This window comes from Eublepharis macularius, chromosome 14 (genome assembly GCF_028583425.1).
Source record: "Eublepharis macularius isolate TG4126 chromosome 14, MPM_Emac_v1.0, whole genome shotgun sequence".
Lineage (NCBI taxonomy): Eukaryota > Metazoa > Chordata > Lepidosauria > Squamata > Eublepharidae > Eublepharis > Eublepharis macularius.
This window is the reverse complement of record NC_072803.1, coordinates 61,803,187-61,819,758: the sequence shown is the minus strand read 5'-3', so window position 1 is coordinate 61,819,758 and position 16,572 is coordinate 61,803,187. Positions and strand designations below refer to the sequence as shown.

At 47.6% G+C, this 16,572-nt stretch overlaps 1 protein-coding gene across 2 annotated transcripts in view; it reads right to left on the bottom strand.

The window, feature by feature from the left end:
• AIF1L (allograft inflammatory factor 1 like) overlaps nt 1-16,572 on the bottom strand; it is a 57,217-nt gene that overhangs the window by 6,554 nt on the left and 34,091 nt on the right. The window contains exons 4-6 of one of the 2 annotated variants that reach the window (XM_054998016.1): nt 10,117-10,183; nt 2,331-2,372; nt 1,285-1,447 (exon numbers count right to left, since the gene is read on the bottom strand). In XM_054998016.1, the coding sequence (XP_054853991.1) occupies nt 1,285-1,447; nt 2,331-2,372; nt 10,117-10,183 (272 nt within the window). The remainder of the gene's footprint in view (nt 1-1,284; nt 1,448-2,330; nt 2,373-10,116; nt 10,184-16,572) is intronic. The other variant, XM_054998015.1, reaches the window with a different exon arrangement.

Below are 16,572 nucleotides of genomic sequence, written 5' to 3'. Positions count from 1 at the left end.
TAGGTTTCACCCCCCCAGATCTCCAGGAATTTCCCAACTTGGAGCTGGCATCCCTAGCTGGGCACTTTTCCTCAGCTCAGGGGCCCACCTGGGAAGTGGCGCAAGGCCAGAACACAACCTGAGCCCTCCTGGATTTGACCAAAGACCCTTCTAATCCAGAACCCCGGAATTTAGCAGGGGCCAGCCAGTTGCCTCTGGCAAGCTTAGCCAGGGTATGTCCACCCCATGTCCCCCTCCCTCTGGTATTCAGAGGGAGGTTCTGTTTAGATAATACAGCTCACAGCCATTTGATAGTCTTATCCTTGAGAGCTGATGTAGCAGAGAGATTACGTGGCTGCACTGCTGGCTCGACTCCCTCTACTGCCCTGAGCTCAGTAGGTGGCCTTGGGTCAGCCCCTCCTCTCAGCCCCAGCTCCCCAGCTGGATTGTGGGGATAATAATAACGCTGACTTTGTTCACCGTTCTGAGCGTGGCCTTAATCTGTCCAGGAGAGTGGTATATAAGCACATGGTTGTTGTTGTTGTTGTTGTTGTTATCCTCTTTTAGTAAGAGCCTTTGGTGGCTTCCATAGGAGGCTGCCAATGTGTCTCGTGGTGGTGATAGTACGGGTTGAAGTGGCCATGTGGAAACATCTGCTCCTTTGGTTTTGAATGCCTTGCTGTGTCCCAGGGACACATATGGGGGCAGAGAATCTCTTCCCCTTTGGAAAAAAATGCAAGAAGAGTCTGGAAGTGGATGTCATGTCCAGAAGTTAAAATCTGGAGGGGGGGGGGAATGCACGTGCCTGGAGAGAGGAGTATCGTGCCCAAAGGGCCTTCCATTGCCCCTCTGCACGTTGTATCATTTGCAAACAGATTGTAACTTGTTAACTTTCTTGATGTAAAGCAAGTGGCTTAGCAAAATGGCTCTGAAAGGGGCAGCTGGCTTGCTTTTAAAAAACAAAGGCAAAATTCCACCTTTGGGTGCCAATATTAACGTATTTGTGTTCAGCCCAACAAGTGTCAGACCGATGTGTGGGAGAGGGGAGTGTCAAAAGACAGAGTCTCCGCACTAAGTTCTGAATAGCCCCTCATCTGAACAACAGGACAAAGTTCAAGCCTGGCTTAGATAAGGTGGGGGAGGCACAAGACCCAGCTTGCAGACATCTGAGAGCCAAGCTACAAGTGAGGAATGACACTTGCCTGGCAAGTGAACAGGCTCGCGTGTATTCCTCCCTGTTCACTTGCCCTCCACGTGCGCTCTCCAAGTGGATACCTTCCCTTCCTTCCCCCTAGAGATACTCACAGCTTAAGAACAGCCGACCGTTTCCCAAGCATCACGTTGACAAAGTCCTGGTAAGAGATGGTATCGCTCACCCCTCCGGTCACTTCAGAAATCATCTTCTTCAGCTCCAGGTGAGTCTTCGGGGCACCCAGTTTCTCCATCATCCTTTTCACAGACATCAAATCTGCAGAGAGCCAGAGTTAATCTTTTGTGGGGACAGCACTGTGGGCAATGTTTGTGTATGTAGGGATGGTGGGGGAGAACACACAAGGGCTGATTCCGCACACGTTGGATAATGCACTTTCAATGCACTTTAGCTATTGTTTGGAAGTGGATTTTTTGTTTCACACTCGAAAAATTCAGTTCCAAATGATCTCTAAAGAGGATTGGAAGTGCATTATCCAACGTGTGCGGAATCACCAAGTGTCATGTAGGGATAGTGGGGGAGAACAGCCTCCTCTTCCTGTAATTAATTCTCGGAAGCATCTCTAGTTTCAGATAAGTTAATGATTCCACACAATTACTGACAATCATTATAAAAATTGAAACAATGTGCCATAGGTCCATCATGCACCCCTTCTTGATTTGAGATTGGGAGGCAGGAGTTTCAAGAGCAGAGTTGTGATTTCAGATATTTTGACATGGGGGTCTTAAAAAAAAATCAAATTTATCATAAATGTAAAGAGTATGTATCAGTGACCTCCTCCATAGTCTTGGTCTCGCATTAACAGAATTATGATGTACACAAAAGGCTCGAATGGATGAGCTAGTTCCACAGGAGCACAGAAGGGCCACAGAATGGTGCCCAGCCACAAAATACACATCCCTGAAAAATCTCTTCCTTGAAAAGATAGAGCCAGTTGTGCAAAATTGGGGGAAGCAGGTAAATTTGCTGTGTAAATTACAGAATTTATACAGGTTGCCGAATCAAGTTTTTCATGGTGCAGAATGGCAATATTTCTTTAGCATGCCCATGTGGCCAGGTTGCACTAGTTGGTCTTTCCCGTTGGATGGCACTCAATTTTGCATTTGAAGGATGCTAGAACATTCCATAGCAAGCCACTCACCTATTTCACCTTGGTTATTCAGGTCAAACTCCATGTACTTTTCTGGAAAAAAAACACAAGAAATGGCCACTCGTTAGTAAAATCAAAATGTCCCCCTGAGCTAGACCACACAGCAACAGTGTGGTCTACTGGTTAAGGACAAATGACAAAGATCAAGCATCTTTGGAATTCTTACACCGGGTGGTGGCCGCAACAACAAAATGGCTGCCACAAGAAGTGGAGAGAACACAAAACGTGAGGTCATGCATAATTGGAACTCTTCAACATTTCAGGGAGAAGTTCTGTTTAACAGGATGCCTTCTAAAAGGAACATATTGTTGGACCAGGTTCAGAAATTCCTGGAGATTTGGGGGGTGGATCCTGGAGAGGGCAGGGTTTGGGAAGGGGAGGGGCCTCAGGGGAGTATAATGCTATAAAGTTCACCCTTCATGGCAGCCATTTTCTCCAGGGGAACTGATCTCTGTGGCCTGGAGATCAGCTGTAATTCCAGGAGACCTCCAGCAACCACCGGGAGGCTGGCAACCCTATGCCTACCCATGGTTTACCTTCAGTCACACAGTGAAGATTCTTGTGGTGTGGTGGCAGCTGCTGCCGAAGCCACCTCTTCTCAACTAAGCAGATCTCAAATGGCCAATCAGAAGCCCTGCTGCGCAAAACCGCCATCTGTCCCCACCTAGTGATTTATTTGTATAAAATATTTCGTTCGGATTGTCATACTCCAGGTAGAACCTAGAGAGAGCCAGTTTGGTGTAGTGGTTAAGAGCGGCAGGACTCTAATCTGGAGAGCCGGGTTTGATTCTCCACTCCTCCACTTGAAGCCAGTTGAGTGACCTTGGGTCAGTTACAGCTCTCTCAGAGCTCTCTCAGCCCCACCCACCTCACAGGGTGATTGTTGTTGTGGGGATTATAACAACACACTTTGTAAACCGCTCTGGCATTAAGTTGTCCTGAAGGGCAGCATATCTCCAGACTGCAGAGATCAGTTTTCCTGGAGGAACTGGCAGTTTTGGAGGCTAGACTCTATGGCATTGCATCCTCGCTGTTCTCCCTCCCTTCTTCAAACTCGGCCTATCCCAGGCTCCACTCCAAAATCTCCAGGAATTTCCAGAGCTGGTTGGCAACCTTAATGCTGTGTGGTGTGGGAAGGGCCCACAGGAAATCCTTGGGGGGGGGGGCTATGGTGGTTCTTGATAAAAAAGATATACACTTTTTTGTTTTCAATACTTTTATGGAACGCTCAATTTCTCTTGATGCAAATTCTAGATTACAATGATGGACAATTTTTTAAAAGGCACATTTAGTACCAGCATATATTCTAGCTGTCCCTATTTACCAGGGGCAGCTCCTGTTTTCTTAGCACACCTGTGTGAGGTGTGCTGTGCATAACATGATGTAGAATGAACCATGGGTTTTGTTCTTGCAGATCTTTAACCCAAAGAACAATGTCCCTCTTGGCTTTACAGTTAGTGGAAGGATGGGCTATTTGTGGAATGAATGTATGCAGCATTTAGATAATCCAGAAGAGGGGAAGTACAGGAAAGTAGAAGATTATCTTTGGCATGAGAATTCAGGTGAGACAAACACCCTGTTTTCATCAGTGGAATCTTGGGAGGCAGTGGGGTGGTTGTAATATCAATAATGAATAGTTGTGCACAATAATCCCTTGTATGTTTACTTGAAGGCAGTTCCATTGAGTTCACAGGATTTACTCCCAGGTAAGTGTGCACAGAAATACAGCCGTACATTCCAGCACCATGCATGTGTATATGCATGCATACTCAGAAGTTATTCATGCATGCATAGGATCACAGCCTTAACACCTCCCCCCTGCTTGTTTTCCAAGTTAAAGACTCTGATAACTCAACAGAGCTATAACCGTTACGTTGGAAAATGCCTGCGGCAGATTTCCAGTTGCTGCTACTTATTCAAAGCTGGCTTTTTCCAAGCTGCACACTGAAACTCCAGCGTACAAAATCCACCGGCCAATTGGGTCCCTAGTGGGTGTCACAAAAGAGAAGCTGGAGGGCAAATGCTGTAACCAGACCCGAAAGTACCCTGCTCCACCTCCTTGGAGATGACAAAGGGCCTTTAGAGAGACCCAAACCAGCAGCCACCCCCAATTAGGCCACGTGCCAGTGAGTGACCTGGGCCTCTTTCAGAGAAGCTCCACTGGGGACGCAGGAATCATTAACGGCAAGAATCAGGTCCCTTTCCAAGGGAGTGGCCTGGTTGATTATGAAGCTGTGGTATAGCTGCATTTGCTTTCCAGCTAAACCTTCTTACAGAAACTCTTTTAATGCTGGGCTGATTACGAAAAAGAGAGCAGAAAAGAAGATCTGAGGTGGGGCACGGACTGCCTGTTTCATGGCACTCGAGACTGACTGGTCCAGATGGAAAGTGGAGAGGCGAGGGAGAGACACACAGCCCTGCTCCCTCGCCATTCTAGCTCTTGGTGCTTCGGTGTATGTGCCTTAGTAGAGAGTAGGGTTGCCACCAGTCCCCTGCTGGGGGCGGGGGATCCCCCACTCCCACCCTCCACTCCCGCTGACCTGGCTGGCAGCGGAAAAGGCAGGGGAACGTGCATGCTGCAGCGGGCCAATTTGCCAAATGGACTGAACTGGGCCCTTTGGGGGCCTAAATTGGCCTGCTGTGAAGTGCAGAGCTCTTGGAGCATAGGAGCACTCCAGGGCCCGTTACATCACCCCGGCAGTGCTCCCATGCTCCACAGTAGGCTGATTTCAGGCCCCAAAATTGCCCCACTGTGGAGCACAGGAGTGCTCCCTGGGGTGGCACATGGCCGGCGCAATGATGTCACTTCCTGGAAGTGATGTCATCGCACAGTCCAGGAGCGCAAAACTCGCAGAGTGAGTGCGTGAGGACTACTCTAGAGGTGATTGCCAGGTCTCCCGCCTCCTGCCCAGAGGGTAAGGGGACCTGGCAACCCTAGTAGAGAGTCCTGTCCATTTGGGCACATATAATGTCACCCAGTGCAGAATCAAACTGTTGGTCCATTAGCCTAATGTCGTCCAAGTGGCAGCCCTGAGAGGCTAAACCAGAAACCTTGTGCATTGAACGCTGACCTCCCATAAAGATTTTCACTGGACATATACGAAAACTACCTTTTAGATTAATGAACCAGGAGTTTAAAGGGTGCATGCATGGGGAGGGCAGTATTAAAAACCCAGAAATCTGACGTGGTGCCGTTTTCTAAGGCTTAGCCTGCATAAACAGTAGATCACATGGGCTGTTGCCTTTGGACTGTTGGTAGGGTTGTTGCTAGAGTTGCCATCTTCAAGAGAAATTCCTGGAGATCTGGGGGGTGAAACCTGGAGAAAGTAGGGTTTGGGAGAGGGAAAGGACCTTGGCATGGCATAATTCCATAGAGTCCACCTGCCAAAGTGGCCATTTTCTCCAGGTGAACTGATCTCTGTGGGCTGGAGACCAGTTGTAATTCCGGGAGATCTCCAGCCATTACCTGGAGTCTGGCAACCCTAGTTGTTGCCCCTCCCTCACTCTAACACAGAAAATTAGCAGGTCAGGGAGCTGGCTAGGCTAGAACCTACTTCCTGACCTGCTTGTTTTCTATATTGTAGGACTTTTTTGTATGGAGAACCCGAAGTGGTACAGTCCCAGAAAAGGCTTACCACGTGATCTGCTATTTCCATTGCCTAGCTGATTATGGTCTGAATTGCTCGCTGTATAACTTTTCTCTCCTCCAGAGTACACTTTGTGAAGCACACCGAGAGGGGGTGGCCACCTGTGGTTTAGGAAATTCCTGGAGAATTAGGGGGCAAGCCTGAGGAGGACAGAGGGAGGAGAGGGAACTCAGTGCTGTATAATGTCCACCATCCAAAGCAGCCATTTTGTCCAGGGAATTGATCTCTGCACTGGCGATCAGTTGCAATTCGAGGAGAACTCCAAGCCACAACTGGAGGATTAAACAAAATGCATGAGGGCTGCACCGGGCACAGCCTAGCTACTATCCAAAAGGTACAAATCACCCAGGGGTAAAGAGAATAAATGCAATAGTTACTACCAGGGCTTTTTTTCTGGGAAAAGAGGTGGTGGAACTCAGTGGGTTACCCTCGGAGAAAATGGTCACATGGCTGGTGGCCCCGCCCCCTGATCTCCAGACAGAGAGGAGTTGAGATTGCCCTCCGCGCCGCTCAGCCATGTGACCATTTTCAAGAGGTTCCGGGACTCCGTTCCACTGCGTTCCTGCTGAAAAAAAGCCCTGGTTACTACACATTCAATAATTTTTTATAAAATGCAAACTACGTACAATATAACATATTTACACGAATGTGATTGGCCTTTATTTAGAGCGGGCCATTGGCTGCTTGCCAACTGAAACCTCCAATGAGAATCAGGGTCAGGGAAGCCTAACTTTTATTCAAGCTAGGGCCAATACATAACACGCTTTCTTCTTTTCTTCATTTCTTTGTCTTAAAAGGAATTTTCTTGGATGTATGTATTGGGTGGGACTCTTTATGAATGGCTTTATATTTATTTAATGCTATTTATTATGGATTGAGTGCTACAAGTGCTCAACTTGTATAATGTAGTAATCTAATATAATACAAATGCTCAACTTGTGCTCAACTTGTATAATGCTACAAGTGCTCAACTTGTATAATGTAGTAATCTAATATAATACAAAAAAATCCAGTCCTGATATCCACTATATGATACTCAATCCATAATAAATAGCATTAAATAAATATAAAGCCATTCATAAAGCGTCCCACCCAATACATACATCCAAGAAAATTCCTTTTAAGACAAAGAAATGAAGAAAAGAAGAAAGCAAGTATTATGTATTGGCCCTAGCTTGAATAAAAGTTAGGCTTCCCTGACCCTGATTCTCATTGGAGGTTTCAGTTGGCAAGCAGCCAATGGCCCACTCTAAATAAAGGCCAATCACATTTGTGTAAATATGTTATATTGTATGTAGTTCATGCAAATGATGGTATCCTGGAATGTTTGTTATTATTGGTTGATGGTTAAGCCAGGGGCGGGGTTTGTACGTATATATTGAGGGGTTTTGTTTTGCTGAGTGTCTGTCTGTTCTGGTTGGCAATAAAGCACGTTGTTGAGCTAAAACCACTCTGGGCTGAAATCATTCTGAGCTCCAGGCTCAGTATACAATAGCAAGTACATATTTTGTATTAATCAATACAAAAATACAAAAACAAGGAGTCATCTTGGCATTTACAACAATGCTTTATGTACTTACCTTCTTCATTTCTTTGTCTTAGAAGGAATTTTGTTCTTCATATATTGAATGATTTTCCACTGGTTGGATACATGTGTTGTATGGGACTTTTTATGAATGGCTTTATGATATTTATTGAATGTTATGCCTTGATTGCTTTTTATTGAAAGCTATTTATTGAAAGATAATTATTGATTGTTTCTTATGGATTGAGTATCATATAGTGGATATCAGGACCGTTCTTTTTGTATTACATTGGATTATACAGATTGAGCACTTTTAGCACAGCTGGAGGATGGCAAAGCTCCACAAAGATATATTGTTGAAGGCTTTCACGGCCGGAGAACGTTAGCTGTTGTAGATTTTCTGGGCTGGATAGCTGTGGTCTTGGCACATGCAGGGCTGGCGCCACCAGAGGGGGCACCGGAGGGGGTGCTGGGGGTGGAGGCGCACGCCATGGAGCTGGCGTGCCTGGCTCGCAGCTGCTGCGGCCAGCCAGCCAGCCCTGCGCTGCCGCCGCCACACGCCCCTGGCTGGGCATAGCAGCCGCGGGCCAGGCACGGCAGGTGGCCGGGGTGGCGTGCGGAGCACAGGCAGCCTCCGCGCACTGTCCCAGCCACCCTCCGGCCAATGAGCCTGGCTTTGCTGCGTGATGACACCATCATGTGGTGACATCATCATTAAGTCGGGGGGGGTGCGCGCGCGCACACACACACAGCACGTGCGCATGTGGGGGTGGCTGCAGGCGCCAGAAACCCTGGCGCCGGCGGTGGGCACATGGACACTGAGAGATCTCTAAGCTAAGCTACAAGTGACGAATTACACTTGAATGGCAAGGTTTCCTCCCTGTTCACTTGCACTCCACTCAATCACGTGAGCAAGTGAATGGCAAGTGAACAGGGAGGAATACACGTGAGTCTGTTCACTTGCCATTCAAATGTAATTCATCCCTTGTAGCTTGGCTCTCTGTCTTTCGGTGCTACACCTCTGAAGATGCCAGTCACAGCTGCTAGCAAAACATCAGAAACTAATGCCAAGACCATGGCCATACAGCCCGGAAAATCTACAACTCCACAAAGATCACAATTTTTTTTTAAATTTACCACTTCCCAACACCCCACCCCCAGCATTCTGGGATTTCATCTTTAAGAGTCCAAGCATCCCCTTCACCTGACCTCTTTTCAGTGGATGGAAATCTTGCCCTAATGTACACACACGCACACACACACACAGTTTGCTTTTACACAAATGCCAATTCTGCAGAGGGACTCCTGAGTCTCTCATGCTCAGTAGGGGAGAAGGAGGATGGAACAATGGCCTGATTGTTGGGAGACCCAAAGGAGGTGTTTTGCAATGGCCACAGGGACTCTGGCTGCGCAAGATTTTGCATCACTGAGACAGGTTCACAAGGCCGGGGGTGGGTGGAAGAGGGCTGGTGGCGGGCTCTTGTTGCTGGGGGCCGTGCCACCGTGACCCGCAGTCACAATGTTTGAAGAGAGCCTGGTTCAGAGGGAAAATAATCCTGAGCCTCAGGAGGCTTTCTGCTTTTTAAAAAGCAACACACAAGAACTTGGTGGGAGGGAGAAATGACAGGCATGCAGAGATCTGGCTCTTGAGAAAAGCTGAAACTAGCAGGCCTTGAATCCTAAATATCAAAGCCAGTTCTAAAGGAATAAGCTCCAAGCTTTCAAAATGGAAGCAAGGGCAAGGCTGTGACTTCTGGGGAAACTGGTTTTTTGGTTACGACACAAACTAAGACACAGACAAAAGGCCTCAAAATGGGAGGCATTTGCAGAAGAAATGGGTCAGGCTGGGACACAGGAACGCGAGGGGCTGTGTGTTGAGGATGCATCCTGCCGTACTTTCTTCTAAGCACAACAATAGCTGTTCTAGAAAATATCGAAAGATGCAAAGGCAATGTATTATTAATTTTACTCTCTTTTAAAAAAATTGATTATGGCACCTTGCACCATCGAGATCAAACTAGGGAATTTCACATCATCTCAACCACCTTTAGAAGATCAGATTCTCAGAGGGTACATTGATTTTGTAGTGGCAGCAATATCTATTTGCCTCATGCCCCTCAGTCTATTTCCTTTAGACTGTGATGCAATTTCAGAAGTACATTTTATGATTTTAATGAACAGTGTATTTTTTGTGACAATGATTCCAGCACTTGCCTCCTCAATGTTTGGCACTCAGGAGGACGCGAAATACCTCTTATCCTGAGAGGAAGGGGCTAATTTTTTTCCTCAGTAGCAAAGACTGAGACAGGGAAAGGAAGAAATGGTTGATACTTTATTTTCAAAGTGTTGGTAGCCCCTTAAAGGATCCTAGGGTCAAAAAGTGGAAGATGTATTTATATATGATAAATACCTTTATTGAGTAACTCTGGAAGAAGTAGTGAAAGTGTTGGACTAGGTTCTGGAATACGCAGGTTTATATCCACACTCTGCCATGGAAACTTGCTAGATGATATTGGAATTTGCACATTGAGCACTGAGCACTTTAAATGAGAGTAAATTAGTTTATTGTTGCTTAATAGCGTCTACGAGAGAGCTTTTGTTGTACCTTTAGATGATATTGGCCCGCAAGCGACTCTGAACCTAACCCACCTCACAGGATTGTTGTTGTGAGACTAAAAAGGAACAGAAGAAAACGATGTTGTAAACTGCACTGGCCACTTACCAGCTCTATCCATTTTCCGTTTGACAATAGTTTGGCAGTTGCCTGTCAAGGCTCCATTGCCTGATTAAGTTCCAACTCTTTTAACACATCAGAGTGTCTTCCAGAGACCAGCCTGAACATATAAAGCTGCCTTGAGCAGAGTTAAAGATAAGGATGTCTCTCTGGGAACCAAGATCAGGATAATCCAAACTGTGGTATTCCCCGTTACCGGGGCTTTTTTTCAGCTGGAACGCGGTGGAACAGAGTTCCAGAACTTCTTGAAAATGGTCACATGGCTGGTGGCCCCGCCCCCTGATCTCCAGACTGAGGGGAGTTGACAGAGGGGAGTTGAGGGGAGGGCAATCTCAACTCCCCTCTGCCTGGAGATCAGGGGGCGGGGCCACCGGCCATGTGACCATTTTCTCCGAGGGCAACCCACTGAGTTCCACTACCTCTTTTCCCAGAAAAAAAAGTCCTGCCCATTACTATGTATGGATGTCACGAAGAAAATGGATTCATTTGAAATGTGGTGCCGGAGGAGAGTTTTGTGGATACCATGGACAACCAGAAAGACAAATAAGTGGGTACTAGATCAAATCAAGCCAGAATTCTCCCTAGAAGCTAAAATGCCAAAAGTGAGGCTATCATACTTTGGTCACATCATGAGAAGACAAAATTCTCTGGAAAAGTTAATAAAACCAGGGAAAGTGGAAGGCAGTAGGAAAAGAGGAAGGCCCAAAATGATCTGGCTTGATGCAGTAAAAGAAACCACACCCTCCAGTTTGCAGAATCTGAGCAAGTCTGTGAATGAGAGGATGTTTTGGAGGTCTTTCATTCATAAGAGAGCCAGTTTGGTGTAGTGGTTATGAGCGCGGGACTCTAATCTGGAGAGCCGGGTTTGATTCCCCACTCCTCCACTTGAAGCCAGCTGGGTGACCTTGGGCTAGTCACGGCTCTCTCAGAGCTCTCTCAGCCCCACCCAACTCACAGGGTGATTGTTGTGGGGATAATAATAACATACACACAAGCAGAGTTAAACCGTTGTCCTGTCTAGCTTAGGATAGACTGGCAGAAGCTCTCCAGGGTCTCAGGCAGAGGAATGTCTTTCCCAACACTGGGGCTGAATTAAGACAGGCCAAGGCCCTCGGCTGTGTCAAGTTTAAGAGGCTTCAGGCCATTACCCTGACATGTAGACCCTGAATTTTAGTAAATCTTTTGTATATAGAGACCCTAAACTGTAGCTTACTTAGTCTGTGTGTAAGTCCTGCTCTGCTAACACCTGATACCCAATGTTCTTTTACTGGCAGATGCCAAGGATTGAACCTGGCACCCTCTGTAGTCAAAACAGGTGCTCTACCCACTAGGTTACAGCCCCTCCTCACAATGTCAAAGCAACCAAGTGTGTCTTACTCCTGTGCTGAAGAAAAGTACTTTGTGGATGTAGAAAGGGCCCCATGTGCCTGTTGCACCTGTTCGGCTGCCACAGCAGTCTCTAAAGTGCTGCGTACAAGACCTTTACAGTTCTTATCAACCCTTCATAAAACCAGCCAGGTAAATACAGCTGAAGATGGTTACACACTAACTCCATGGCTAAGTCAGGATTTGAACTCATGCCTCCTCTGTCCAACCCCCAAACTCTATCTATGGCACCACTCTGCCTCCTGACAACAGGGAATGTGAAAGTAGGCCGCCATTGGTATGCATAATGTGCCCATGTTTGCATGTCACATAAATACCTTTATGTGACACCTTAGTACGGGCACATATGTTTGCATTGGCACAACAGTGACTCATCGGGTTTCTTCCTCTCTTCACTCCCCCCCCCCCCCGGCTTTGCGATCTTCAGTTTCAGCAAGCAGCCAAAGAATGATATTCTGGTGGTCACAGTCATATCCTGGCTAACTGATAACCGTGTGGCGACCACCTCTATCACAGAATGGATGCCACAATGCACATGGCATCAAGTGGAGGAGATATCACCGAGAGTGAACCAGCTCAACCAAAGAAGCAACAGTGTGGAAAGGCTCATGGAACAGTCTGCCTGTTGGTCCTTTTTTAAAAAATTAAGTCTCCCTCCCATGGAAAACTAAATTCTGCACAAGCTCAGACGCATTCATCCTTAGGGCTGCTAGGGTGTGGGATGTGAACTGAAGGTTCAAGGTTTTAACATCCCCCCATCCCCGCAGAGCTCTAGGAGGAGGAGGAAAATCTCAGGGTGGGAGACCAGAATCAAAGAGGCTCTTAGCTCCACCCCTCGTTCAACAGGCTCCACCCCCAATGCACTAGCACTTGCTGGGCTCACCCCCTGAGAATCCAGATACCGCTCCTATCATACCAGGTCCCACCCTTTGACCTGCCTGGCACCAGGTGCCACCTTCTCACATCTGAAGACCTGAGGGTCAAGCTACAAATGACGAATGACACTTGCCGGGCAAGTGAACAGACTCACGTGTATTCCTCCCCCTTCACTTGCCCTCCACTTGCCCTCCACTTGATCACGTAGTGATCACATGAGTCTGTTCACTTGCCAGGCAAGTGTAATTCGTCCCTTGTAGCTCGACCCTGAGTCTCCGGATACCTGCAAGCCGACTGAGCCCTACGTGCCAACATTCCCAAAAACCAAGAGACGATAACTGTAGGCAGGACGCCAGTCCTCTGACAATCTTACGAGAAGCATGCTGTCTATTGTGAGCCTTGATTTCCATGTCAGGAAGACATTTCCATTTGGAACCCACCTGATGGCCGTTGCAGAATCCATAAAATTTGAATTCACCCAAAGACTAAATTCTCAACATCAGTGCATCTGTGTACTCCCTAAATCCCTAAGCGAAGGAAACTGTGGGGCTAAAAACCAGATTGCACAACAACATCTGTTTCTCAGTAAGTTTGGGGTCAAACAATGTAAGATGTGAAAACTCCAGAACCCTCTCCTTGGAGAACTGTCCTGCCCACACCCTGAGACTAGAGCCAAGGAACATTCTTCCTAGACTCTCCCCAGCTGGAAAATCTGTGATCTAATCCAGCAATTCAGAGTGGACAGGACTGCCTCCAGAGCTGTGAGTGGTACTCCAAGGCAAGGCCAGTCCCAGGATTTTGGGAATTCTTCAGCAAATCTGCCAGTGGGTTCCGTTAACCAGCCAAGGCACATGAACCTGGAAAAAAGCTTGAAGCTGCTCCTCACCAGCAGGCACCCGGTCCTCTGTTTTCCCATCTCTCCCCACCCCCCCATCTCATTCCCAGAAATCCAGCAAAATTATAAAATGCTGGCCCAGGTGTCTGAACAGTACCAACCACTAAGTGGGACCTCGAGTTCTTTTGGAATTACATCTGATCGCCAACACTCTAATGTACAATACCTCCTCCCACTTTCTGCCTGGATTATAAGGACTCCTTCCTTTTTCTACTCCTCTTATTTGCCAAAGGGAGCTCTGACTCTCAAAAGCTCACAGGTGGTATTTAAGGTGCTACTGGGCCCTAACCGAGCTGATTTCCAGACTACAAAGATCTGTTCTCCTGGAGGAAACGGCCACTTTGAAGGGTCATTTCTAGGATAGCACATCCTTGCTGAGTTACCTTCCTTTCCAAACTCTTCCCTCAAAGGCACCACCCCCAAATCTCCAGGAATTTCCCAAGAGTGTTGGCAAGCCACCTCAGCAGGGCGCTTTCTGGGCCCTGCCATTTGTCGGCGTCAGCCAATCTCTGGCACCACCCATGTTCCCGAGGCAAAGTCCCATGCAGAATCTCAGTAAAACAAGGTTGCACTTACCTGTAACTGCTGTTGGTCTACCATCTTCTGTGCAGGTACCCACTGGAGACTGTGCAGGTGCAGGCCAGCCACAGAGACAGATTCTCTAGTTCTAAAACTGTACGGGGTGCCCCGCCTGCCCAACATGCATGCGTGCGTGAGCATTTCCCTGCCAAAACGAGGCGTTGCAGGGTGAAGTGCGCCCTATCTCTCAGTTCTCCTGAGCCACCAAAGGTCAATAGGATGAAACATACTCAAACTGGGGCAGGAGGGAAGGAATGTGTGCCTGCACAGAAGACACTAGACAAACAACAGTTGCAAGGTAAGTACAACCCTATTTTTGTCATTTGTCTTCTGTGCAGTCCCACATTGGGAGTATACCAAGCTACTCACCAATGGAGGAAGGTGTGAGAAACTTAGTTGAAAAGTGAATGCAGGATGGCTGGTCCCACCGCTGAATCCTGTCTCTATAGATGTGTCTATAGAGTAATGCTGGATGAAGGTGTCCGCTAAGACCAGGTGGCAGCTTGACAGATGTCTCGCAGTGGGATTCCTCGGAGAAAAGCAACAGATGATGCTTGCGCTCTGGTAGAGTGAGCCCTGATCATTACTGGACATGGAGCCTTGGCATGGACATAATACAGTTTAATAGCCACCAGGGCTTCTTTTCAGCTGGAACACGGTGGAACGGAGTTCCGGAACCTCTTGAAAATGGTCACATGGCCGGTGTCCCCGCCCCCTGATCTCCAGACAGAGGGGAGCTTAGATTGCCCTCCGTGCTGCTCCAGCGGCGCGGAGGGCAATCTAAGCTCCCCTCTGTCTGGAGATCAGGGGGCGGGGACACCAGCCATGTGACCATTTTCACCGAGGGCAATTTACACTTTTAAAAACTCTCCCCTTGTTCCAGCTGACTCAAAGTGATGTCATTGCCCCTGGGAGCATGCATGCACTTTGCGCACGCACATGTGGTACCAGGGGCACCACCTCCCGCCAAGAGTTGCCCCCTGTGCTGGCAGCCCACTGAGTTCCCCCACCTCTTTTCCCAGAACAAAAGCCCTGATATCCACTAATATCCACCTAGAAAGAGACTGGTTAGAAATGGCGAGGCCCCTGCGTGGTCCAAAAGAACAGACCAAAAGAGCCTTGGGTTTCCTGAACAATCTTGTTCTGTGCAAATAGTACGATGACGCTGTTTTATCATTCAGCTTAGGAAGAGTGTGTTCAGAGTCTGAAGTGAGGTTGGGGGAAAACACAGGCAGGGTGACCTTTTGTTAGAGGTGGCACCTGGAAAACCACCTTGGGAAGAAATTCTAAACTAGGGTATAAAATTACTTTTTCTGGAAAAAAAATTATATAAAAGGGGGATCTATGTGGAGGGCAGTTAACTCCCCAACCCTTCTAGCAGGGGTAATTGCTACCAGAAGGTCTACTTTCCAAGACAATACGGAGCGGGGGCAGCGGGCTAAAGGTTCGAATGGAGGCGGTATGAGTTGTGCTAGGACGAGCAAAAGTCTCCATTGTGGTACTGGGAGAGGTCGGGCGGGGCGAGTGTTAAGTACGCCCTTGAGAAATTGTTTGGAAACATCATTGGAGAAAACTGTCTCGCCATCTACCAGTTTGTGAAGTGCAGAAAAGGTGTCCAGATGGACCTTGAGCGAAGAGGCAGCTACCCCTGTGTTTGGAGAGATAACAAACATTCAAAGACAAAAAAAAAATCGAAAAGAGTCCAGTAGCACCTTTAAGACTAACCAACTTGACTGTAGCATAAGCTTTTGAGAATCACAGTTTTCTTTGTCAGATGCGTGGAGATCTTTTCATTAGCACGCATCTGACGAAGAGAACTGTGATTCTCGAAAGCTTATGCTACAGTAAAGTTGGTTAGTCTTAAAGGTGCTACTGGACTCTTTTCGATTTTGCTACTACAGACTAACACAGCGAACTCCTCTGGATCTATATTCAAAGATAAGCATCAGTGGGCATGAGAAAGGAAAATGCCATGTGCTGGACGCCCAGGTAGCAAAGCAGCTCCATTTGTGTCCGTAGGAGGACCTTGTGGAGGGCATACAGAATAATCTGGGCTACCTCCCTTGAGATGGTGGAAGTCTGGGGAGCAGCAAAAATGTTATGAACTCGAGAGAGGACATGTTGTGATGGAGGATGTGGCCCCTGTGGAAGAGGTCCAGCACATTCAGCAGGTGTATGAAATGACCCTTGTCTTTGCGGGTGTTTGGTCTTCATTTTCAATTTCTTTGTAGGTGGTTCTGAACGCAGAGCATTTGGAATGTGATGGTTCCAGTGACCAGCATTTTGATGTTTCCACCATGCGGCTCTGGTGTTGGTCTGGTGTCGAGGCTCTAGATGCATGGTATCGGAGGGTGGAACAGTTGGAATTGGTGATCGACTCTTGATTGAATCCAGAGGTGGTGCCTTCAGAACCAGGGCAAATAGCTCGGATCGGCGGTTCACACTTGGCAGATGGCTTAGCTTGGCTTGTCAGAGCCTGGTAAGACTTTCTCCCAAATTGTCACTTCGAGGCGGGAAGCCTGATCACTCCTGGCCTTTGGGATAAACCTCTGGCAAGCGTGGCCAGCAGAAAAATTATGCAATTTCCCCCC